At 54.8% G+C, this 25,566-nt stretch overlaps 4 protein-coding genes and 1 non-coding gene across 5 annotated transcripts; 2 read left to right on the top strand and 3 right to left on the bottom strand.

Moving 5' to 3' along the window:
• Positions 1 to 4,053: 4,053 nt before the first annotated feature.
• On the bottom strand, positions 4,054 to 7,979 carry BESB_069370 (SufS subfamily cysteine desulfurase; the record flags this gene model as incomplete). Its single annotated transcript, XM_029365330.1, has 8 exons — positions 4,054 to 4,150; positions 4,466 to 5,061; positions 5,360 to 5,503; positions 5,691 to 5,891; positions 6,169 to 6,286; positions 6,625 to 6,731; positions 7,152 to 7,282; positions 7,742 to 7,979. The coding sequence occupies 8 exons, from the start codon at positions 7,977 to 7,979 to the stop codon at positions 4,054 to 4,056; spliced, it is 1,632 nt and encodes a 543-aa protein (XP_029218913.1).
• A 4,856-nt stretch (positions 7,980 to 12,835) lies between these two features.
• Positions 12,836 to 13,279, top strand: BESB_069360 (uncharacterized protein; the record flags this gene model as incomplete). The annotated part of the gene is made up of 1 exon (XM_029365329.1): positions 12,836 to 13,279. One exon carries the CDS (start codon positions 12,836 to 12,838, stop codon positions 13,277 to 13,279), a length of 444 nt encoding a protein of 147 aa, XP_029218912.1.
• Positions 13,280 to 14,779: 1,500 nt separating this feature from the next.
• BESB_069770 lies at positions 14,780 to 14,851 on the top strand. Its single transcript has one exon. It is a non-coding gene; the product is annotated as a tRNA-Cys (tRNA).
• A 3,008-nt stretch (positions 14,852 to 17,859) lies between these two features.
• BESB_069350 (uncharacterized protein) lies at positions 17,860 to 20,225 on the bottom strand (the record flags this gene model as incomplete). The annotated part of the gene is made up of 6 exons (XM_029365328.1): positions 17,860 to 17,896; positions 18,301 to 18,626; positions 18,687 to 18,748; positions 19,248 to 19,332; positions 19,552 to 19,661; positions 19,793 to 20,225. The coding sequence occupies 6 exons, from the start codon at positions 20,223 to 20,225 to the stop codon at positions 17,860 to 17,862; spliced, it is 1,053 nt and encodes a 350-aa protein (XP_029218911.1).
• Positions 20,226 to 20,432: 207 nt separating this feature from the next.
• On the bottom strand, positions 20,433 to 23,790 carry BESB_069340 (uncharacterized protein; the record flags this gene model as incomplete). The annotated part of the gene is made up of 4 exons (XM_029365327.1): positions 20,433 to 20,744; positions 21,530 to 21,715; positions 22,355 to 22,581; positions 23,019 to 23,790. The coding sequence occupies 4 exons, from the start codon at positions 23,788 to 23,790 to the stop codon at positions 20,433 to 20,435; spliced, it is 1,497 nt and encodes a 498-aa protein (XP_029218910.1).
• Positions 23,791 to 25,566: the final 1,776 nt, after the last annotated feature.

Below are 25,566 nucleotides of genomic sequence, written 5' to 3'. Positions count from 1 at the left end.
ACTCAGAGCAATGTGTTTCTGTGGGGCGTTCAACCTCTCCCACGAGTCTGATGCACTTTGTGATGCCGCGATAAGCCCACACGACGAAGGCGATGACGCGGTCTACGCTGCCATACTTCGTGGCACAGATACCATCGTGGAACTAGCCAAGGCTTCCTCGCTGCAGTCCCCCTACAGCTTTTCTTCTGCTACTAGTAAGCAAGACGCACCACGGAGGGAACACGGTGCTCTTTGTGTTGCTGGAGGAATGTTACCAGCAGGAGGTACCGCTCGTAGCCGAACCCCTGCCAGGGCGGCGTTGCAGGCGATACAGCGTATGCCGACTTAAACCACGGTGCGGCTCCGGGCAGTCTTGACATTTTTCGAGTGGCCTTCTCAGTGCCTGATCAGTGCCTAGACTAGCCCCTTCAATTTGAGCGGGTGACCGTAGAGACCAACGGCAGTTTATCACGTGAGCGTGTGCACTCGAAATACGAAGGTGTACAGATACGGTTTTGACGTTGACTTCACTAGTTTGCCAGTCCCTTTTCTCCTCTCTTTTCATACATGGGCAACGATCGGACGTCACGCTTGCTGAGTTCCCTCGCGGCAAGCAACTTTTTACCGTACGACTGCAGACATGCCACGCTACTCGTTCTCAGTCCTAATTACTTTAATAAAACTGCCTGTAAACGTAATGTGGCATAGGCGATTCCAACGTTTCCTAAACATTAAGAACATAAAGACCATAGCAAAGGTGTCGATTTTCTTCGCAGCTGAACCCACCCCATTTTCCATCTCACGTAGTGACAAACATAGCGAGGATATATTACATCTACGACAGAATCGTCGCTGACACCTTCCGGGTTATATGTATTGCAAATTAAGCTACGGGATGAGCAACCTGTTTGCTTGGAGGACTGATTCAAGTTGATGACTGATTCAAGTTGCGGTTCGCTCTGCCCTTCCCCTTGATGTACACACGAAAAGCCGCTCTCTGGCTAGGTGCCGTCTTCCACCGTGACAGACGGCGGTTCACATCAGGCGAGGAACGAGCGCCCGCCGTATCTCTCGGCCTCATCAGGTTAATTGACCCTAATAGTTTAGATGTATATACTTGGATAAAAGTTGGAAGAAGCTCTAATACAAATCCTTTATTTCAAAAAAACAACAGCAGAAGCTGACAAAGGGCCGGAGCCGCACCCTTATTTTCTAGGTACGCGTGTTATGTCGCGTCTAAAGCTCCCGCATCATCCTTCACCTGGAATAGAAACGTCGATACGCGATTCAGAAGACAACAATTCATGTCTCAAACTGTTTTGCCTTGTCTGTGAACCCACTTGGCTTCATCGTCGTGCGCGCTGATACGTTTAGGTAGCCCGCAGCGCTGCAAGCCCGCCTGCACGAACCAGAGGGACTCAGTGTTAACGTCATGCTCCACAAAAATACTCTGGGCTCTCAGAAAAGGAATCACCACCTTAGCCCCAAGCTCTGAATCTGCTTTCGCCGTAGAAACGCGGCCACAAATCCTGACAAAATCACCAACCGCGTGGCGAGGATGAAGAATGGACGATTCAGCAAGGAAACATGAATTCCGCGTCCTTGTCACGGTTCCACTGCTTTTACACAGAAGCACCCCAGTCCCATCATCAACCAAATACGTGTCATCAAAAGAGTGAATATCCAGCGCCGTTACGCTATCGTGAACCCCTCCCACTTGGCGGATACGTCTTCCTTCGGGGTTCTTCCATTGACCGCCACATGAGCTTGGTGTACGGTTTTCCGTCTCACAGGAGCGTGGTGAGGTGCGCACACCTGCATCTGCTGTGACCGTCGCGGTACACACTGCTCTTACACCGCGTGTGCCGGCATGCCATTTTCCAAGAGCAAACAGTTTTCGCTGTGCCTTGAGACGAAACCCGCAACCTCCACATGTTCAGTCCACCTTAGCTGGTGCAAGCTTGTGGTGCAGACAGTCTGCTGTATCTCGCTTGTCTGGGTCCATCGGTTTCTTAACACGTCAGACCCACGTTGGCGATCACCTCGTTGATCTCCGTCCCCAAACCCTGTTTTTTGGTTCTCAAGGATCCTCGACAGTGTAAAAAATTCGTTTATATTGACAATACAAGTTCTAGCAAACCCCCAGGTAGGGCAGGAAACAGCGTTCTCATCCATATGTATCACGAACATGCGCTTAAAGAAGCAAGACGCCCCCCCGGTTATGTCTCCCTCAACCTCACGCGTACCCGCACCTGCCGCCGTTGATTCGGAGGGCGTTCGAAGCCAGCCCACGCAGACCAGCCAGCTGCCTGCATTACAAAGATGCCAACGAGACCGAACTGGAAACACGAAGTGAACACGCAGAACGCGTTGTGCCCAAAAAGATGCGTTTCTTCCGTCCAGCGGTGCTTTCGCACTTCCGGGATTGAGATGGGACTCTTGCAGTGTCGCTAACAGTGCTGGATACAAACCATCCTTCAATTGTGGCGCCTTGCTTGGGTGTCGAAAAGTCCGCGTGTGAAAGCAGAAGTCACGATACACCACAACGCATTAAAAATGCCATGACACACTGCTATTAACGCGGAGAGTTGATGATAGACGACTCGAAAAAGAAAACACTTCCGTGCCTTTTATCACCGTCCGGTCGGAGACTACAGGGAACTCACTGTGACATCGGTAGAGGTAATTGCAACCGGATGTTCGGCAAACGACGGCGAAGTGCGCCTCAGTCGACGCGACCTTAAGGACGACGACGTGCCGCCAGTTAGCAGCTAGCGTTCGCCCGCAACGGTCACACCTAAACTCTGGTTGACAATTTACGCTCTATCCAAAGGATATATCAGTGTACAGTATCTGCATTGACTTCTCTGTCTGAGAACGAGGGTGACAGAAAAGGTAATCAATACCACAATCGTTAGTGCACCATCAATACCACTATCGTTAGCGCACCGGGCACATGGGCCGGCTACCAGAGACGGACTCTCACATTTTGTCGGAAACTGCATGCACTCTCGCAAGTTGGCTCGAGCGAGTGAGCGACACTTCTTGCAATAATTATTCGCTCACACCCAACTTTGTCGTCTTCGTTATATGGGTATGCTTTCAATGTGGTGGAGCAAGAACTTTCCCAAACTCTGAGTCCATGTCCTCGAATACTTGACAGGCCGGCCTTCTCTGGGCCGCCCAGATACTTGTTCCCAGGCGCCGCCGCAAGCGAGCAACGCGTGAAGAACACTATGCTACGGTGTCTACAGAACGCAATGGTTTATCAGCTACGCTGTCTTCATACGGGTTGAGATAAACATGGCGTAACTCGTTGGCTGCGCTGTCCCCACGAAATAGGATGAATTGATCCTATGCTCGTGCAGTGAGTAGCGTTGAGACTCCACACTGAGGAGCAGCGGCATGTGGAGGTAACTGCAGTGTGTGTTGGCGTGCTTGAAGTGAACATGACCTGCTATAGCTCAGCTGCTGTGCTGATATATTTGCTATGACCCTCCGAACCTTTACCACCCCAGCGCTGAGCCTGCCGGCGAGATGCTATGTATCATTCTCCTGCCAGGGCTAGACGGGCATCTTCTCTCTCTGAGCTGATGAGGAAACGCTGTGACTCTGCTTGTATCCTGTGTGTCATAAAAGCGACTGACTTCCTAGAGGGCCTCTCTCCACTCGCCGCCAACAACAGCAACGCTGTTGGATCCGCGACGACTGACATTTGTATCCTAAAAACCACGGAAACTCCCTCTGCCAAACCCATTTTTCGCAACTCGTCGAGGTAATACACACCAGGGTATGGCTGCCACGTCTGCGCGGTAACACGCTCCGGTTTCATGGAAGCTCAAAACAGCATCTGCTTACGCAAGTACAAGACGCGGCTACGCGATACCATATTAGATACCGAAGGAAAATCACAGGAAGCAAACAATCACCTGAACGTGCGTTTGTTTCTCCGCCTTCCAGCTTTGGCCCTTTTGCATGCTTCCAAGGTCTTCGGCTTATATCCAATGGAACACATCGCCTTCGCGTCATGTGACGTCTTCTTCTAGTGCTAGTTATGACGAGAGGTATGCGTGATTATTCGCTTGCTGACGTTTCAATATGTCCAGACACTAGCTTCTGGCTAGCCGGCCGGCCCAGCCTCTCAAAAGCCGTAGCCAGCACGTCTCCGAATCTGCGGGCACGCAGCAAGAAATGACACACGCTCGACGCACATGTTGGCTCTCAATCAAGAACCGGCGGCTGTGTCCTGGCTCACAAATCTGTATACACACTTTCATCTGACCTTTATCGTCGTTCCACCATCCACATAGAAGCCGAGATTCAAGCACAATGCGGCAGTGCTCCAGGCTTTATGCGGGTGCTACTCGCAGCGATCCAGAAAATTCGCACTTGAATAGAGACAGCAACGCGGTCGCTGCCTGAGCAGTCCTCCTTCACCAATCTTATACTTCCTCTTCCTTCCGGAGTGTGTCCTCGTACGCCTTACCGCTCAATCTCCTTTTCGGAGTTGTAAAGGGCGAGGCTGACTCGGCACGTCGACGGGACGCGCAGAACGTGACGGTGGAGCGGTTGACAACAGTGGTGACCAGAGCGCACGCAGACACCACCGCAAACATCTAGGAGCATTGCGATGTCATGCGCATGAACTTCTGGATGTGAAAAAGAAATAAGAGGAATCACTGCAGACGATCGGCTGTCGGAGCTGGAAAGAGGGGCATTTCCAGTGACCGGTCCTTTCGGGACCAGCGCTGTGCCACCTATTGCTGTGCACCTACGCCCCGACTGGCCTGGCAGCACCGGGAGTCGATGGCGAGGGAATAAATTCTCAGAAAAATCTGAGAGCGACGCCGGTCGACACGGTATCCCCGGAGGCGGGCAGAAGAGGCGAAGGTCGGGGAATCTAGATAAGACATCGTGCAGCGCGAGACGTAAGCGATCCTCACGCGAGGCAATTTCATCCCAGCCGACTGACTCGATAAACTCGAGGGCAGCTCCTAACCCCATCACCTGCAGGAAGGGGGGAGTTCCGGCCTCAAATCGTGCAGGGGGCTCCGCGTACGTCGACTGCTGCAAGTCGACGTACTGCACACATACACATCTCCACACAAGTGACACTATGCGGGAACCCTCCGTAACAGGAAGTCAAGATTCGTCAACAAAGGGCTTACTCCCGGCGCGACGGCACCAACTCGCGATATCGTCGACAGTTCATCAATGACCACTACGATCTATCTTCTTCCTCGCTCAGCTAAAGTGACGCACAAATGAACAGCTTTCAGGCTCGCGAGTGGCTCTGCAACGCAAAAACAAAAATTTTGGCTCGTCATGTGGTAACACAGGCGAACTAAACGAGTCCGATCTATCTGGTTAGCTTGCCTACTTCGATCATCTCTCCTCCCCCCTTCCAAGGAGGCATCCGCTGGAGTATTTCATGCTTGCCATACAAAAACCCGACGCCTGTTGGACCGTACATCTTGTGGCCGCTGCCGACCAAAAAGTCACAATTCACTGCGCGAACGTCCACCTGCGAAAACAAGCTCCACAAAACTAATCTGGCGCGTTCAGTCCGGATCGCGCGCCCGCGTCACTTAGTCTGATCTCCGCGCGGGGCATGGACGACACGACAGTAATATCAACTACGGAAGAGCCACACACACTGCTGCACGAAGATACTGGCTTGAATTGCCAGACGTCTGAGAAGCGCAACCTACTGGTTGGTGAGCGAGTGCTTGGGTGGCGTCAATAAGAATCGCGATGTCAGGGTTGTAGCGCTTGATAAACTCCGTAACAAGCTCAATATGTGGGTTGAAGGAGCCCAGCACATTCGACGTATGTGACAGTGCCACCACCTTCGTGCGTGCCGACAGCATGGACGCCAGCGAGGAAAACGAAAGCCTATAGTCTTGATCCAGCTGCAGGCAGCACACACCAGACAGCCCCACGTTCTTTCCACCGCATACTAGGCGCAGTTCCCGAAATCTCGGGAACGAATGGAATAGTTAACTGGTCCTGCGTGTTTCTCTGCTGCACCCAAGATTCGGCAGCTGCTGGCGTCTAAGAGGTAGCCCCACAGCCACCCTCCTGCGTGCCCACGTGAAACTCCAAGTGATCTATAGTGTGGTCGGTTCTAGTTAACGGCTGTGCCCCCCCTCCACACGAAAATGCCGCACTCTCCCTGGCTGCACCAACCTCAACAAATTTCAGGTGTGCGTTCTTTCGTGCTGCCAGCAACTGCCAAGGGACGAGGTTGCTGTGATGTTCTGCCACCGTGAGGAGAATTTCATCACCCTCGGAGATATGGGCTTCCCTGCAAACATGAATAGGTCGCCGACCTCGGTACACCGATCAACCAGTGAGCGACCGTTTCTTGAGCGGCCTCCAAAGCTTGAAGGCACAGCAGGAGACACTGACCACAACCGTTTTCAGCTCTTAGTCAGTCATACATGGAGGTTCGAGACGCACACGGCACTTCCGCGATGCAATAGCTTTCTGGCAGCAAAACAGTGGCATACACACTAATAAAACACTCAAAAAAGAGTAGGGCGACCTGAGAGACCTGCACATCTGGAGCAGCATGCTGCAGAACGTCAGAATATCTCCGGGACTCGCCACACCACGCTTGTAGACTGTCTTCTGTAAGCTTACCCCCACGTGTTCGCGACTAGGTTTATAGCCTCTGTAGCACCGGATGTGAAGATGATTTCCTCTGGTCTTTCCGCGTTTAAAAATCTTGCCAGATGAGCGCGAACGCCCTGACATGCACGCATCTCATGCAAGTACACACCTTAGGTGATATCCCCTATTCCATTTGCGCCAGTCTCCTATAAACTGTTGGCCAGCGAACGGGTTCACAATATTAGCGATGTTCCTGAGGTTCAGCAAGCCGTAGGTTGCTCTTTCGTCGAGTTACAAAACATGTGTGCGATACTTTAAGAGCGCGCGACGTTGGGAGAAGCACGCTGAAGACGGCGTGAACAAAGGCTGACGCCGCACAAACAATGCTTGTCCGCAGTGTCAAAGGCTGAGACGGCCAACACCTCATGCATCCATCCCAGTGTTCGTTTTTGCTCGTAGGGCCCGCGAATCCCATCGACGTTAAGTGAGCGGCTGCCGAAATACCGGAAAATGGATAACTCAGAAAGTCTAGCAGGAAAACACCCTAAAAAGCTCACCTCCATCCGCTCCGTGGCAGCCGCGCTTCTAGCATAGGCCGCTCGATGGACGTTGGCGTTGAAATGTACATAGGCGTGTTCCATGGCCTGATAACGCAATCGCAAGACCGGGGGTCCAAACAAGGAGGCGCCTTGCGTGGAGGCAGGGCCTAACGATCTGCTTCCACTGCTTTCCATCTGCAGAAGCTCAGTGTTGACTGTGGACCAGCCGGCATCAACGACTACTTGCAGGCACACTGGCGGAGGGAAGGCATCGCAACACGAAGCGCGTTCGCATGCGTGACCGAGTTTGCTATCAACGCTTCTGGACTCACGACGAATGATACCAACATGAATCTACAACTCGAGAAGAAAGCAATCGCTTTGGAAACCGGGAAACACAAAAATACGGGCGGGATTCCATTTTGGCCGGAGAAAGTAGTCGACCTGTGCGAGAAGCTATGGCTGAAATGCTTTCCACGCTCACCCACCAGCCAGAGACACTTATCACCGCCTGCGGAACATTTCGTGACCAAGCGCTCACACACAAGATCTTAAGGCCCCCAGATACTCATTTTCTGAGTGTATTCTGATAAAAAGACACTACTCACGTTCTCTTACGTCAATCACGTGTCGTGGTTTCTGCGACGTTGCCGCGCTATCGAAATAGATCAGTTCGTTTGGCGTCGTCCCGTTTCCACAGACCCTGCCCCTGTTATCTGCCTGCGACTGAAAGGGAAATTCGGCCTTCCAGTCGACTGCCAAAGTGCGCACTGCAGAGCTTGATTGCAGGCGCGGCCTTGAGTCGATCCGGGCGGGCCGCTGGTGCGTGCTGACACGCCCAACCATGTGACGGCGGCCAGCGCACACGAAAGAGGGACAAAGGAAATGCAGATGAGAGACACAAGGCGGCGAACCGCCCAGTACGAATGCACGCGAAAGTTTGAAATGTAGACGATCCGTCCACCTCTTTCGCGGCTCTTCTGAAAATGCGAGAGGTGCCCGGAAATGAAGAGGGTGCTGGAGTCGCCTGTGTGGTGGCAGCTTTCGGCAAAAGCTGCTCCCCGGAATATGAAAGGATACTGCCCCTGGGGAAGCTAAGGAATAAAGAATGTGGCGGTGGCACTTGGATGCATAGTGCTCGCCTGGAGACAAATGTTTCGAAGCGCTTAGCACATCAGCTGCAAGCCGACTGTTTACGCGGACAGCGTGACATAGCAACGACGAAGTTGCAGTCCATGCAGAAGAAAAATCTCTTTCGAATGCTGACCGAAGGAAAACAAAGAAAACGAGCATCCACAACAAAGTGGCGCGCCTAGGACAAGGTGGAGCAAGACTCTCCCCTTGCGACGGCCAGTGAACAGCAGCGCTCGAGCTCCGGAACGACGCAGCGCATCCAGAAGAACACGGTGAAACAAAATAGAATCGATCTGCCGAAAGCAAGTGAGGCCGACGGGGCGGTGACCCACTTACGCAGGGGGGGTGTCTCACTATGCGTTTGCGTTTTCGCCAAGTCCACCCGCCCACAAGAGAACCGAGGGGGGCGACATTGGCGCTGGGAGCGTTCATTCTGAGGATGTTGATCCACTAGAGCTAGGACGCAAACGTTTGCTCCCCAAACACGAACCTATGAAGCAGACTGCAAGTCACTACTGAAGACATCTCCGCTCGCGAAGTATAGCACACGTCGCCGAGCACGCGATTCGAAAAAAATTCGTTGGTCGCAACCATGAGCGGCCAGGGACCTCCAAGGCAAATACCCGGAGTCACCCCAACGAAAAAACCATACGCAACATTGGCTAACCGACACATGTGTCTAGCCTGCCAGATACGAAGAACGTCCAGTATAAATGCCGCAGATATCCCTTCTCCTGGTTCCCTTCGCCGTGGTGCCACAGGATGAGTTGCGGAGCAGTAGCGGCAGTCTACAGAGCAGCTTCACTTCAGTTCCCTTGGCTTCATCCACGCCTCGCTCGTGAAACCACAACATCAAGAAGCATTCCGGTAGGGCTGTCCGGTTCTGCGGCCACTCAACCACCCGCTAGTGCTTCCGTGTACCACCTCTCCAGTGAAACGGTCGGCGTCATGTTTTGGCGGTCACCAAGACTACCACATGCAGCAAACTCGCCATTGTTTACATTTCCAAGTGAAGTAGTTCTCATAGCACGCACGCAAAACCTTCAATGTCTCTTCCTCAGCCGTATTCAGTGCCATTTGCACGCGTTACCGCTCGGCGAAGCGAGCTCCCGTCATACACATGGTGGTTGAAATAAATCGAACAGCGAGTGCCCCCTTGAGAGTTACTCACCAAAACATGAGGTGCACGGGACTCGGAAATATAGAGAGGAACTCAAGCACGCAAGCATAACCAAGGTAGACCTGCTGCTGTGAAGTCAGCAATGGACTGGATTGCTAAAACAGAATCTGCTTAAGGGCGCTCCGATATACCGTCGCTGCGTCGCAGCATGTGCTTCGTGCAGTGTCATTCAGAGGCGCCCAGCACCTGAATTGCCCACATATGCATGCACAACACCGAAAAACGTCTAGCGTGTACGTTGAACGCAAGCGATTCGCATTGCCATACATGAGATGATAGGTAGCGGGGAAGGATTGTCTTGCGATGCATGCGTCTCTGTCTCCTGTCTCCTGGCATGCAACTGTCCGGTCTTCGATGTAGGCTGATTCACTAGCGCCCACCGGGACTTGCGCATCTGTGGGCCTTACAAGAAGCAACAGAAAATTCGAGATATAGAATAATAGATCTCATCCCAGGTGTAAGTTACTTAACACTGTGCAGCTGCCGCTGTGTCGTGGACGGCCGCAAGAGTTGGTTGCACGTCTGGAGCGGAGCCCCAGGTCTGTGCCCGGCCGTGCCAGCGAAGGCGACGTCGGCGCTACACGGCATTGCACGTACGGCAGTCGCAGTCACACCATTTACGGTAGAAAGAGTGACTCCGCCTTGTTGCACTACAGTCAAACCCATCACGAGATTGGATCGCATTTTTTTGTTGAGCTGATAAAGCGCCCCTGCGCGAGAGCCACCTCTGAGGCGTATAATCCGGTGCTTCCTGCCGCGGAACTCACGGTGTTTCCTGCCACTGGAGTGCAAGCGCGACTGTCCCCTTGCTGCTGCTGAAATCGACTTGGTATGCCAGTAAAACAGCGTTTTGAAAATTGGAAGCATTTTTAAAAATACCGCTAAGCATCACGATGCAGTAGCCCGCCAGTGCATTACCGTAGCGTCTTCTCCACAATGACATCTCCACGCATTCGCACGACGCGCGATCAAGACGCGCGATTCTGCAACCCCCAATAGCAAATTTCTATTCAATCTTGAAGCATCCATCTAATGGATATAAGCTTACGTATTCTTTTGAAGAGGCCTCCTCTCCAGCTTGGGGCCGATAAAGCCTCTGCCGGAGCCAGCTGCACAGTTGATGCGCCACCCAGGTCCGCCTCCACGCGTGTGCTTCGCCAGCGTTGGGCGAGTTCGCCAGTGTAGCAGTTTTAAAAGGAGGCGTCTGGAGAGCTGTTCCTCCGTGTCGACCCGTAGACTCGCAAATGCGGCTTGGCACCATAGACCTGTGGCGTCGACGAGCTGCGGCAAGTCGGCAATCTCATCATGTCTTCTCGTGTCCCCATGAGGCTGGGTGCATGTAAAATTTGGGCCCACCGAAAACGGGGTGGCGCGGAGGAGCATACAGGAGATGCCAGGGAACAACAAGAGCCAGTCTTGAAACGACACAGTTCCGGTTAATGTCTATTTTCATGTTTTGTATGGACAGCAAGAGAGGGGCATACGTCTTTGCGCGCTCGGGCCATTGCCGGTGGAAACATGGTCACAACCAATACTCGGAAAGTACGAGAATGGATAATCACAGGGAGCGTTTCTCTGGAGGCCACTACGGGCGCGACGTACAGGCGTTCACCAGATATCCTGCTTCTCACAAGAGGAATGTCCTGAAGCCGGCGAGGTACAAAAGCTACAGCTGCCCCTGCAAATGCCAGTCCCTGTGAGCTCGTGTGCTTAGAGAATGCAGTCCCCGCCGGTGCCAAGTTCCATGCACTCTTTTGCGATAGTTATAGAGGGACGAGACTGTCAAAGAATGAAATGGACCCCCACAGCCAATGAGCTAGTAGGTGAGGCGAACAAAGTTTCCGACTAGAGTACGTTCCTGAACCCAAGTGATTTATCGCACGCCGTTCTTGTTGCTATGGTCGTATTTCCGCCCGCAGATGCGGAAGAGGTCTGCCCCCTGAAGCACTGCCCGTTTTGACCGACAGCCGGCTCACAGACTTCTTTGCATGGACGCTGCGTGTTCAAATCAGTTCGATCGTGGAAAGCTCTAGCGTGATACAAGAGCAGTCTTTTCCGAGTAGGTGGGACATGACTCCTCTGGGGGATGGGTATATACCAGCAGGTTCCCCATTATATCCTTCACAGCCGTGGCGTGCCACTACAGAGAGGATAATTTGCAGATTGAAGTGAAAGAGCTTTCCTACGTGCTGAATAAAGAAATCACAGATCATCAATGCTGTAATATATCTCATAAAGGGGATAGGGGGGAAGTCAACTTGTCTTCGCCATCCACCAACCAGCAGGGCTTCGCTCAACGTCCGGACGGCTACAGTACACGTAGTGTTGCGGTAGCCAGCAAAGCAAGGCGAACTCCTGCTTCATACGATGCGGAAACGGACACTTGAAGGCTCGCCACGCTCGTCAGAACGTCGCGGTTTCCACACAGGACGTCGGTAGGAGATGAACAGTCACTGCTTTAACTCCCTTGCGGTGGTTGTCGACGCGCACCACGCAGGAGCCCTTCTAGGACCATGCGCTCGTCCTACTTGGCGATTGGACGAAGAGTGCGATTATGAAACAAAGGCTGCTGTACTTCGATGTTGCTGGCGGACATCCAGAACCAACGCTGCCTTTGCCGCAGTGGAACACAGTGGCGTGGCACTCATATAATTATACGATCTTGCCAACAGCCACTAGTGTGGGCACACAGGGCGAAACAAGAATAATCCACCATAAAGGCTTCCCGCGATATGCTCGCATGCGTGTGACGCGCGTAGTGGAGCCGTGGAGCCACAGCAGACCAGCCCCCTGTAACAGATGAAGACTCCTTCCTCAGTGAGACATTCCTCGGGCTACTGCTATTGCACGGTAGCGGCTACTGGTCGTAACGCGGTGACGCTCGGCGCATATGTTCAACTGACGTGAACTTGCCACTATCAGCCGCCTGCCCTAGATTTGGAATTATTTGCGAACTGTGGTCGCAGCAATTTCGCGAAGTCTGGGACGTTGCTTCACGTTTGGTCTTTTCTACTGATGATACACTCACGCCATTGCTCGCAGGTCGTTCCACATGCGTGATACGCGGTGGAACGAGGGTCCGTGTCACCACCTGGGATGGCCGTGGGTGAGACACCTTGAATATCTGTGTCTCCCAGTTCTGCTGCCCCCGTAAAAGGTAGGAAGCGTCTCGTTGAGGAGATTTCTCCAAAAAGCCATTTTAGTTCCACAGTGGCTTTTTGTTCGCTCTTTATCGCATGACATAAAGAGAAACGTTTCGTCAGTGGACCCTTTTGACAGTGTGTTGTGAGAGGTCACGTGGTGGTGCGACACAGTTGTGTCTTCCGAGCAGCACAGACGTTCTACGAAATCTCTTAACCCTCACATCTTTTTTTATGTCGTCGTCACGATGATCACAGTAATTTTGTGTTCGATCCTATTCTATTCGTTCGGCCTTGTCGGCCCGACACTGGGGGCGTTGCATGCGTGCATCAAGCAGAAAACAGCACCCCATGAGAATGCTATGCTCCTGTGGACGCAGTATTTCCTTCTTCTTTCTACCCTCGTGACTGTTGTGTTTCCCTACATCATAACCCCCGTTTTCTTTTTGTTTCCTTCGTGGCTAGTTGCCTTCTTGAAAGTTGCGCTGGTGGTAGCTCTTGTGGTGCCTAAGCTTGGTTTGACCCCGAGGTTTTATGAGTGGTTTCTGTCGCACTACGTTGAATACCTCAACCTAGTCGCAGAGGCGCTGCAGCATCATGTGGTGGTCCCTGTGAAAACCCATGTTAGCAGTGCAATTGCCCGTATGCAGGCCAGCACCGAAGCCGCAACCGCGACTCGGAAGGAGTTGTAGTGCCTGCACTGGAGCAGTCTTGGTCAGAAGAACTACTCGTTGCCCAGTTCCCTGGTACACTTTTCTTTTCTTCTTGTGGGTGAGCACTACGGCCTGTTCAGGCTGTGCTGATTACCTGTCTTGGCTGACTCAGCAGGACGACTGAGCGGCTTACTTGGAACTTGGAGAACCGAAGATACCCCGGGCCGTGATGCAAGCGCGAGAAAAAGAATCTTGCTTCAGACTCCGTCATGCAACATGCGGGAAGGAACGGGGTATCAGTTACATGCTGACAGTGAGCCGTGAGTGTGCGTGCCGTTATTGAACAGCCGAGTGACGTTTAATGAGATGCTCACGTTTCATGAGTTGTGCGTCCTCGCCGCATTTTTTTCGTGTCCTGGCTGGTATTTGAGACTCTCCTCGGCTCAAGTAAGAAAGGAGACGACCAAGGAAATGGTTACTTCTGAGTACATGAGAGACCGTGGGTTCGCGGCCGACCGCCCTGCCTTCACGTTCACCCGATCTTTCACCCAAGTAACAAGATGAACAAGGAAGGCGGTAGATGTGTCTACACCGTCGCTCACAAAAGCGTTGTTTCTGTGTTTGCTAGAGAGCAAACGGTATTCCCCGGCAGTGCTATTCAGCAAACAAATATGTGTACACCCAGAGTCCTTTCGGCGCAGAATGCCATCACTTCTCTGGCTGGCGAAAGCTTAGCGGCGCTGCAAGATAACCAAAAGGCATCATTTCCTGTCGCATGAATGTTTTACACATCGAGGGCTATTACTCTCATAATGGAGTCGAGAGCAACCGCGTCGCAGGAATTGCTCAGGTCTGCATAAAATAGCAAGGCAGCCAGGTGGATGCTTGGTGAAGCAGAGAATGTTCCTGTGTAACCGACTAGGACGACGAATTCATGCGTAAATACTCAGGTAGGTCTACAATGAGGGGTGGTAGCATTTGTGGAGGGGGATTCTGGTGGTGAGTTTGTTTCACGTTTGTGAACAGGGAGCGATTGACACGCCAGAAGACGTTAATCCGAGCGGTGACCTCAGTCAATCAGGCTCTGCGCAGGGTAACCAACACCACGAGCCACCCTCGTGACATGTAAATATGAGGAACTCACGTCTTCCTAAGAGATATGCGCCTTCGCCACAGCTCCTTAGCGACGGTGCCGGTATTTAAGACTGTCCCCGGCTCAGAGTATGAAACACGTATACCAAAACACAGGTTCTCTGAGTGAGAGACTGTGCGTTCACGTCTGACCGGCCCGCGCACACGGGGTAGCCGATCCAGAAAAAATGGCACGGACCCTCAGTTGTGTTTCTTTTTCCGAACTCCTGCCGTTCTAAGCATGACTGCGACTAATTCATCCTCGTAGCGTGTGTTGCAAGTGGCACTTCGCTTCGAGTCTGCCATCTCAACCGTGCGGCTCATGAGTGGGCGATGCATACAGCGCGGATAGCTCCTCTGTATCGTTCAGATCCAGAGACCTGTCCGGACTCCTCGCTAGCGGTCCTCCGGTCTGTAGCTCAATGGTAGAGTGGCCGACTGCAGATCGGCAGCTTCACGGGTCAATTCCGTGCGCGCCCTCGCCACTGCCGTGTCACCTCTAGTTGGAGTCGTCATATATGGAAAGATCCGCATATGCACAACTACAGGCGCTGCAAAACCACAAGAAATGGGCCGCTTCAACCACACAGATCAACGAGGTTCCACCTTTTCGAAACACCAGACAAGCAAGCAAGTCAAAGTCTACACAGTGAGACGCGCGGAGGTTGGCGGCGGACTAGGCTGCCGGGCAGTCCACGCCAAGGCTCCCTTGGTACTGTGTGCCTGTCAATGAGAGTACGGAAAACAAAAGAATGCCGTCATGGTGTCTCGACAGTTGTCTATGCAACCTTTCTCCTGTGAAGGGAAAGTAACACCAGAACCGACTGCGGTGCCATAGTGGCCAGTGCTGGTTACCCTCTCATCGCATACGAAAATAGTTGTATGGTACATTACACAGCACACAAAACGCTTTCGGAAGTGCCCTGTAGCCACTGCGTCCCTCCTCTCTCCCACTGGGAGAAAAAAGGACTGGCGTAAGGACCTTACTGATCGTGCTCCAAGGCCCTTCACGCGGGAATTATATCAAGGACAACATCGCAGACCTCGGGCAAGTGTGCAGCTGCATACACAGTTGCCTTCAGGAGGTTCCCGCTACCCACTTTACATCAGACGAAGCACATGCGGCTTGTTGCCCGAAATAGTTCCACTGCTTGTCCGATTTTCGTAGCGCGGAAGCCTCCATGACAGCCTGATTTCGTTTCATCATCGAGGCTTCTAGAGTGAGTTGGAGAGCCCGCAGGAGATAACATGACTCCGACAGCAGATCCACAGCTCACCTCTGGCGGCTTCGGTGTCAGGCAACCGATAGCCGGAAGTTCACGCCGCCGCCTGAGTGCAACCAATTACCACAACATTCAGTCCCCGCCGGGGAGAAGCGTCGGCTCACAGACATCAGGTGCAACACCCTCCCTGTGGCACCTTCACGTAAATTGGAGCCCCGCCAGCAGGGCAGCCAACCCAATGCAGAACCACGCAATTGGTCGCCCAGTAGGCTTCCTCTACCATCAAAAGGTCAAGGTGTTGAAGATGTCCACGCCCTGTGACGTCCCTGAGGAGCTTGCCTTTCCCTTTTACCCAAATGAAAACGCACTCCCTGCCACCCACATGCGTCGCCCTGCTTTCTCGTACCCCCTCCTACATGTGCTCTCCCACCTGGATAATCCATACATAGGAAGCAATTTAGAAGCCTACGAATTTACGGCTTACACCATGATGGGAGGTGCGTCATCACCGTATACACGGCAGGGACCTTTCGCAAGGTCCACGAGCAGGTCAATGACCCATCCATGCGTCATCAGATTGCACCGCTTTTTGTTGACGACAGCAAACACAGAGTGACAGAGGGCTTAGACGCACACGCTGACTCCGGCGAACCCGCGGTGGCGCCCGTGCCGGTATCGGCGTCATCGACTCCGTGAAGACATCCTTGGGGTCTACCAGCCCCTGTTTCCTTCGCTCGCCCTTGGGGAATAAGAGCGAGAACCCAGTACTGTTCCCATGGACCAAAAAGCAATCCAAAAAAATGAACGTCTCATGGACGTAGCAGCTGCCCTGCCACAAAAGACGCGACCACGCTCTCATGTCGCCGTTGACGCACATCCACGTGCGACATTCGAACACGTCGACCCATACTTTGCACGGCACTTTAATGAGACAGTACAGCGGCTTAGGCGCACGCGCGGCAGCTTTTCAACAGGCCAGCAGCACCACCGGTGTTCCTTTCCTTTACGTGACGTTTCCGACTATCCACTTCCCACTGTATTTCACAGCTAATTTCCATCTGTAAACATCTTCGCCGACCTCGAAACAATTCCGCGGTACAACGCACCTATGTTTGCCAGAGCAGACCAATATGTTACAGTGCGAAAGGCGCCGCGCATCCTGTCGGCAGCAGAAAACAGACCCCCCACCTTGACAAGGTACAGAACCAAAACAGAAAACATGACCGGTAAACGCCCACTGCCTGCCAATTTGGGAAACCAGACTCACGTACCCGTTCCCGGTCACCGCACAGCACAGCATGTAGACGCGAGCTTACGTGGTCATCTATCGGCACTTCGTCACGCCCTTCTTGGCCTGGGGGAACTTTCCTAATGATGAGGTGAGGAGCGAACATGGATATTGCATGCCCAGAACCACCCCACTGTCTCCAGGTGTCCTTCGAGGCAACGCCGGCGTGACCCTTGCTGGGGCTTGTCGTTCAGTTTACCCTATCCACCCTCAAACACTCGCCGTGGCGTTCGGGTAGGCCGACATCCTCCGCCTCCTCGATGGAAGGCATCCGGACGGCGTAGCGTACGCAACCCGCCGTGTACGCACTTGGGGGCCCCCGCTGTCGGATGGAGCATTCAACAGAAAAAGCTCTTTCAATGGAGAAGCTTGACGAAATAAAACTTTCCCCCCACAACACTCTCGATGCAGGGCGCCCGTTCCACGTAGAGACCCTTGATAAAAAAGAAGAAACGGGACCAACGAAGCCGGACTGTGGAACCATACAACCCCCGGTATGCACAAACAACTGCTATTCTACGGTCCGGATGTCTGTGTAAAATTTCGTCGGGTTCCACGTCCGAGGAAGAGCACGCAACTACTTTCAAGGAACACCCAATGGCGTGCACCTGAAAGTTTCAAAACGGAACCCCACTTCCTCGCGAGCGCTACACACACTCGATGAATACATACGGTCCTCATCGCCTCAAGAGTTCAATCGCAACTCGGGCGCTGCTGAAGACGCGAAGCCAAGACGGAGGGCACCGCAAACGGGAAAATGCACCCATCACGAGCCACGCGCAACTGACGCCCTCCTTTGACAAACATGTTTGCACGCAAACTGTGGGGGGGAAGTCTACCGCCCACACCCACACACTTCTTGGTAAATGATGGGTTTCGTTGAGTGATACTTGATGAGACAGGCATGAAAGCTCGCTCGACCGCAGACGCTACCGCCGCCGCCTCAGCTATATTCGTCGATGATCAAACAGACTACGCTACATGACGGGCAAGTGACGAGAGAGTTGCGGACGCCTGTAGAAGTACAAGGCAAGAACTCAAACGTTAGACGTGCGGAATGCTTGGCGTCCCCTCCACTGGAGATCGAACTCGCGAATTCCGGGCTGCCGTTTCGGGCAGCCTGACAGTGGCGCACGGCTCGCCGCCTCTCCGCTTCGATGGGTTACTGCAGTCGAGTAGCTGTAGAAGCGGACGTACAGATGGATTCCGCAGACGCCGACAACCCCGGGGCGACAGAGTCGTTCCCTGCAGGGGATTCAGCTGCTGTCTCTTCCTGATGCAGTTGCCGAAGCAGCAAGAGCTACCGGAGGTGGTGAGGAGCGACGGACGCCAGATGCCGTTGCATTTTGTCTTCTTGATGGACTCTCTCGACGGATGGACGCGCTAAATTCAAGCTACTGAACGCACGGCTTGCGGACCTGGCTTGTGGGGTCTGAAGAGAGTTCTGGCGCTCCGCGTTAGAGAGAGCACACCACCACGGATGGACTGCCGGGTCCTCCAGCCGCGCCGCTGGTGCTGTGGTGCCGAGGAGAGTAGACGCCGCATTAGCGGATCCAAGGCCCTGCGACCGCTCACCCCAGCTGGCGTGCTCCAGTAAGTGGGGTTTGAACTCCTCAATCCGAACAAACACGCGTTCTGTGCCGCTGTCGAAGGCAGGCATGCGCCGCGCAGATCTCCGCTTTAAACCGCTCAGTGGAAGGGGTATGCGTCGAACCCCCGCACGCTGTGATGAAAACCGCCGCCGCTGGGGGACTCTCGAACAGGACACAGCAATGCCGCGTGGTGGAAAGAGGGCAACGCTCACCATGCCTCGAACTTTCAGGACTACCTCGAATAAAACCTTCAGCTGAAGACAAACAGCCATCACTGCGCAAGGCACAAACTCGAATTCGACGAAGATCATTGCACCGGCGAGCTCAATTCACTGCTGTCAACGCTAGCCCTCTGCTACAAATAACCAGAGCAGCTCATCCACCGAGAAGTCTACGGCGGTAATCAGATCATGCGTGCGAAGAAACGGGCACTTTTCTCTTCAGACTGCAGCAACTCCATTCCCCTCCGGTAAAGTTGCGCCTGACAAAAGCAGCTTATGGTCTACCGCACAGGTACTGCGGTGCCCTCGCTTACCCGCTTTTCCATCTGGTCCTTTTGCCTGTGGTCTTCTGCGCGGGCGACACGTGGTATCCAGCTGATGAAAACCGAGCAATGCTCTTGGAGCTGGTGGACGTCGTCTGAGCTCCCGGCTGCGCACGTTCCAAGGTGGGAGCCAGTTGCAGAGCTGCTCGAGAGAAAAGGCTCCTCCCCCTCCCCGCCCTGAAGGCCGGCATCGCAGCCACCTCATTCGCTCGACGTGAACTAGCCATACCCAGACTCGACGCCTGGCGTTCGAGCAGCGCTGCTGCCGCTGCCACCACGTCAGAGACGAGTACACAATTGAGCAAGCCGTTTAACTGAGTGTTACACCAACGCAGCGCTTGCTCACTCCCTCTTGACACAGAATGCGAAGCTGGGAGTCCAGACATGTACTACGCCGCATCGAAGGAGGAAACTGTGGGCGAGCCCACACAGTCCGTGGTCGCGCTACGACGCAGCTGCTGCTGTATCTAGTGGTGCAGCCGACTCGGGAGCTGTACGAGTGCGTTCAACTCTGCTGAGGACTCTGACATCACCTTGGGGTGCGCTTCACGCTCGCCGGTCTCTTCAGCTTGAGGAAGACCTGCGGCAGACTGGCTGCTCTCAGGCCCAGCGTCTTCCTGGGAGTATCTGCGGCTCTCCCAAGCTGCCGCGAAACCTCGCCATGAGGTCCGAAAAGCATCTCAGCTCCCGGCTCTCGCGTCTCCAACTGCGAGTCCTCGTTCACGAATTTCTGCAGCTAGCGAGACGCATCGGCAATAGCTGCCGCCGCCCCACTGGGAAGGTCAGGCGACCCATCGTCCTCCCACTGTCCTGCGTAAAAGAGAGGGGGCATAGCCAGCCGCGGCGCCTCTGCAGGGTCCGACAGCCCCCACGTGCGGCACACTGCGTCGCCCAGGTACGCTTCGGGAATTTGCAGAGGCGACGGAGACAGCGCCACGAGGCTTTGCCGCACGGGGGAAAATCGCTTCTGCGACGCCCGTCCTTTGGCCAGTCTGTGCCCGTCTCTGGCTCTCCCAGCTACAGCATCACTTGCAGCTGGCTTTTCAAGTCGACAGTCGCCCCACTGACGCTGTCCCTGTTTTTTCCGCAGCTGGCGGAGACGCGAGTGACGGGGCCATCCTCCGGCGGCTCGCGACGAAGCGGGGAACATTTGCAAGTCGACAGAGGCAGCATCCCCCACGCTTGTTGCGCCATCGGGAGCCACCATTTCCAGAGGCTCCTGACCTGTCTCAGCGCTGCTGAGGTCTGTGGCAGATCTCTCATGGCCTTCACGCGGGGCGCCTGTGAATTGCTCCTACTGCTTGCTCGGTCCTGTGTGTGAAATGCAAGAGTGGCGAGACCCCGTCGAATGCGCCACAACCAGTACTTCCTCTGCGCAAGCTTCCTTCACAACTTCACGAGTCAGTTGCTTCACCTAGAAGATTTTGCGAAGCCGCAGCCAAACCACCATGACAACTACGGTTGTCTCGCGGCCCACGTCTTGCAATAAAACTAGCCACGCATTCCGAAGCTGTTTTCGCATTCCCGGGTCGCCTGGGAACGGAGCGGCTTGGTCCTTCGTAAGGCCTGCCGCAACGGCTACCGCGCCTTCAATTACTTCAGGTGCCTCCTTGTCTTCGAGGTAGGCAGCGAACATCTCCGACTTCACTCGAAACCCCCGCCCCCAAACCCACAAAACCACTAGGCCCTGCGCCCCCGGCAGTCGCACTCCAACCTTGGCAAAGGTCTGCCTTGCGATCAGCCGTCAGAAGCAGAAGTTGCTCGAAAATGGCGGGACAGAGTTTCTTTCAACGAGTGCGCCCAGTGCTTCAGCATGATCTCCCAAATCCTCCTCACGAAGTAAAGCATCCGCAGCTGCACCCAAGGCTCGCGCTCCCGCGCCCGACCGCCCGTGACGCCTTCGGTGCGCCACTTTTCCAGCCATACAGCAGCACACAATGCCTTGTACGTCGTCGCCAACAGCGGCCAAATCGGTTCCGAATAGACGAAAACCGTGCAATGTGTGCTGGACGTCCTTCAGCGGCCGTTGGACTTGTACAGAATGCCCGCTTCTTCTCAAGTCGAGGCGTTGCCGATTCTTCGGCGGTCGGGTTGACATTGTCTGGTCCACTACCTTCCTGTCGCTGTTGAAACCCGCCCCACAAAAAAGTGCGCCTGCATCGATCGCTGTAGAACTGCTCGAGCGTTTTAACCCTAAACTGCCTGCGGGCCGCACAGGTTGGTTATTGCTGCACCTGCTAGCACAGCGGCTGATCGCCTCCGCTGTGGCTGATGTCCCGCTGTCGCGCTGAGGGGGTAGTCACCGGCTGTCTCCTTTGTCGAGCATGCCAGCTTCACCTCGGTTTCAGGGCTGCTGACGTTGCTTGCGCTCGCTCCCAGCGATGAGCCGAGACTCTGCAACCCGAATCCCTCTGCACTCTGTAAGCCGCTATACGTCCTGCCCCTGCCAAAGACACTGTGGGCACACCCGGTGCTCGAACAGCCTCAGCTGTTGGTGCGCGCAAAGCTTACTCCTCGGGCGAAGCTGCAGCGCGTAAAACTTCCACTGACTTGACTCAACTGGCCTTGCCCGGTCGCTTTCGAACCCAGGTCTGCCCCTGTTCGAACCAAGGCTCCTTCGTCGTCCTCTAACGCCTCATGTTCCTGTTCAAAAACGCGCCCGCTCTCCTGCCCAGCGTCCCGCTGAGAGCTGCCCTCCTACAGCCGCAAGGCGTGTCCAACACCAACAGACACGCGCTCAACTCCCTCAAGACCACCCGCCCACCGTTCATGTGAATGACCACATCCAGACCTGTAGTGGGAACCACGCTCTACTCGCTCAGCAGCCCTGCCCTGGACGCCCTCAGCGCCATCATCTGTACCCGCGCGGGGAAGACACGCCGCGCGACCCGCCGCGTCCGCGGATACCAGCAACACACCAGGTCGAATCTCCTGTCGAGATGCCCGCTCTGTCTCGGCCGCATCCCCGGGGAAGGTGCCGCTGCGATGAAAGGCCCGCAAATGGACTTCGTCCTGTGTCCTTGGCGTGTGGGCAGAACTGCTACGATTCATCGACGGTCGGGGTCGAGCCTTTGAGTCATCTTTGCCCCCTTCCGCATCCAGAAACGCCGCTCCCCTCCCAACTGACGCAGCCATCACTGATGTCGTTGTCCTTGCCTCACCCTCAGGAGACGCGGGGGAGACGACGGCCTAGAGGAGCCGGTGAGACGAAGAAAACGTGCCATCTCCGCTTGGCTCTGGAGGAGCATCTTCTGCTGGCATCGGTAGAGCAGCGCGACTCACACTCGCGCTCCAGAGATTCTCCGGCGTAATCAAGGTATCATGGAGGGCTCTCACAAACAACTCCGCGTCTTGGACCGAAGCTGACGCCCCGCTACCAGCGGACCCCGCTCTCCGTGACGGGACCTCTCCTCCAAGTGCGTCATTTGCACGTAGCGCCATCTCCCGACTCAGTCTGCAGTCGTGGCACATTTGTCCCCTGGTGTTTGCGGCGCCAGAGCCTCCGCTTGCCAGGAGACCCTCACCGTTTATCTGTGGCAGTTGGCGTGCCCTGTCGACTCCCTCTGAGGGTATCTCACCCGACACAGAGCCTTTAAATGTGCCCCTATCGCCGCAGTTATGTTTGCCTGGGTTCACTGACGGCGTCTCTTGTCGTGCCACCAAGCAAGGAATTGCAGGCTTGCTTCCACACTTGCTAGCGGGTTCGCCGCAGGAGTATTTTAAGAAACCCATGGGGGGAAGCACATACGGTAGGGCAGTGGAATTCGCAGCAGGACCGCCTGCCGCCGGCAAAGCGGAGTCAATACTCGCTAGAGCCGAACTGTGGTCGAAGACCGTCCGCAGTGTCTCCTCAGTGGCAACATTCTCCCTCTCGTCGCTTCCTGTTGAAAACAGAGAAGGGTGCGCGTCCCCCAGCCTCCCGTCTGCGATGGAGTCGCCCACGCAAAGATGTTCAAGAGCTCGTTGACTACTTCGTTCTCGGAAAGAGTACACCCAGCACCTGCAGCATTTGTCCACGTGTTTGACGTCGCGTCATCGCCGCTTGCTGCACCAACGACGGGGTCGGCTATTTGGGCGGCGTGCCCCCCCTTGGGCGCTGCTGCGCTGCGAGAGAGAGGGTCGACCAAGAAGGCGTAAAACTGGAGCAACCTCGACGCGGGGCTGTCCGCCATGCACGGCTCGGGGGCAGCAGCCGCCACGCCTCGCTGTAAAATGCCTTCCCAAGTCAGACAGCTCACCGCCGGTGCCACAGTGTCTGACGTTCGCGCGGAGGCAGCCACTTCAAAATTCTCCTCGCGTTCCGCGCGCGACGGTGCAGCTCTTGAAGCTCCACTCGAGAACACGTAGCATGGACACGCGGAGGGCGCTACAGCCGGCGTCTGAATGGTGGTAGACGCTGGCGGAGAAGATAAATGCCGCGAGAGGCACGTACTGTACAGGGAGGCGGGAGAGTCGCCTACGAGTTTCAACACGCAAGAAGAGGGCATCACCTGGCACGAAAGACGAGACTCAACACCAGAAGAAGCCACAGTCTCTTCGGCCGCCAAAGACGAGGCAGGGACTCCTGCTAGGTGCTTCAGGGAATCCTCGACTCGCCCGCCAGCCCCAGAAATATCTGCGGGAGAGCGGCTCTCGCAGGCCAGAGGGGGTGCATATGCACCAGCCAAACTTGACACGGAACCACACGAGTGGAGAGCAGCGGGTGTGCCCGCGGCATCTGGGTTCGCCGGCGAGTAAGCCCCGCCGAGGGGTTCTCCTCTTCCGTCCGCCATTGCCGATGTGGGATCACTCGTTCGCCAAAGGAGATTCGATAGGAGAGGTCACAATACACGGAAATGAGCTGCCTCGCAACAAACATGCGAAAACAGGACGCAAACGAAGCGAATCTTGGGGCAGCGGAAGGAAGCCAGATGACGAGCGGAGCATGCTACCCACACGCCTGAAGAGCTTGGTGTGGTTTCACATAGACTAGAAGTTGCTCTGTCTCAAGACCTTGACTAAGCATGCTTGACAAACACAAGAACGGAAGAATAGCGCGGTCTGCTCAGTCGATGCAAACGGAGAGACCTACACGTGCCGTGGCGGCGCCCCAGGTGCGTATTTGACGGGGTCGCGGCACGTCGCGCGCTTGGCAGAGGGGTATGTACCGCCCCTTCTGAGGATAACCACGTAAACGGAACGCCCGAGCTTCGCGACGTGTAGCCTACGGAGTACTCGGTGCCGCACCGCGGGTTTCCAGCCTACGAACACGGGTCCGGGTTACGGAGACACCGAACAGACCCGCCCCACCAGCTCCACCGGTGGCGGTAACAACGACTCGTATTGTAGGACTGTCGTTCGGGGTCAAGTTTCTTTCGGCCGAACGATGAGCAGGTACACCGCGTCTGAGAAGGTTGGGCCGCGGTCACAGACCTCGGACACTGAAGAAGACAATGTAAAGTACCATCCGGGTCCACCGACAACTTCGTAATATCAATGGCTTGCGACAGGCAACCCACGCTACGCCAAGCGGTCGAGTCCGTGCGACGGGCAGAACGGCTACAGTTCCGATAAAAAGTGGCGACAGAGGGCAGAAAGCTACGCTCTCCTTGCCTTTTGGCCTTCAATACGATCCAACGGCGGTCGCATGAGCCCCGCCGCGCGTGGACGGTGCACGTTGCGACCAAAGGTATACACTGCTTGGGATGAGCCTTATTACAAAGCTGTCGTGATTCACTTCTCATCGAGGCAGATGGGCGACGCCCTCTAGAGCAGTCTGGCGGAATCAGTGAGTTAGACAATAGCGGAGCGGAACCCACGAGAGATACAGGACGGTAAATAGCATGGTAGCATGCGGCTGAGGCGAGAGAAGCGTTGTCGCTACCGTGCTCATGATACGCTGGAGCCTGCGGTTCCTGTCGATGGGTGAAATCGTAGGGTAATCCAGGGTCTCCACTTCCGCGTGGGTTCGAAAGAGAGGAGCCGAAATGCTGCTTCAGTTGTCCACTCAAGTAGTGTCATCGTTCCCTTCTCCGCCGTCCAAAGTCAATGTGACTTACAAGCCCTCTACACCAGGGGCTGGCTCTGCAGTTGCACATGAAGACACGAGAGCTGTACGAATGGAAACACGCTTCAGAATCAATGGGAACAACTGCGCGAGCCCCGCACAACAACGCAGTTGTGCAACAGACACGTCCTTCTCGACATCCGCCCCGCATGCCACAGCTCGACGAAGACTGGGCGAAGGCCTGCTCCAAGGTTTCAGCTGCGAGGAACACCACGCTCGGGGCCCACACGGAAGAACCCGGAATTCCTTACGACAGAGATAGAGCTGACAAACTCAATGATTTTGTACGGGGCGCCATTTGGATGTACTGGTTTCAGCGGTAACAGAGAACTCACTGCCAGCTCAAGGACACCGACCAGCGTCTGACTCTTGCAAAACGGACGTAAGCAAGGTGAAAACTATCTCCTTCAGCGAACCATGGAAACACCAATCGAGTGTAGGGACGTGCTAACAGCGTCGTGACCTGTTGGAGAACCTGAGGGTCAACACGCTCAGAAGAACT

The sequence above is a fragment of the Besnoitia besnoiti genome, chromosome VI (assembly GCF_002563875.1).
Source record: "Besnoitia besnoiti strain Bb-Ger1 chromosome VI, whole genome shotgun sequence".
Taxonomy (NCBI): Eukaryota; Apicomplexa; class Conoidasida; order Eucoccidiorida; family Sarcocystidae; genus Besnoitia; species Besnoitia besnoiti.
Note: the sequence above shows the minus strand (reverse complement) of the source record. Positions and strands in the feature narration are given on the sequence as shown.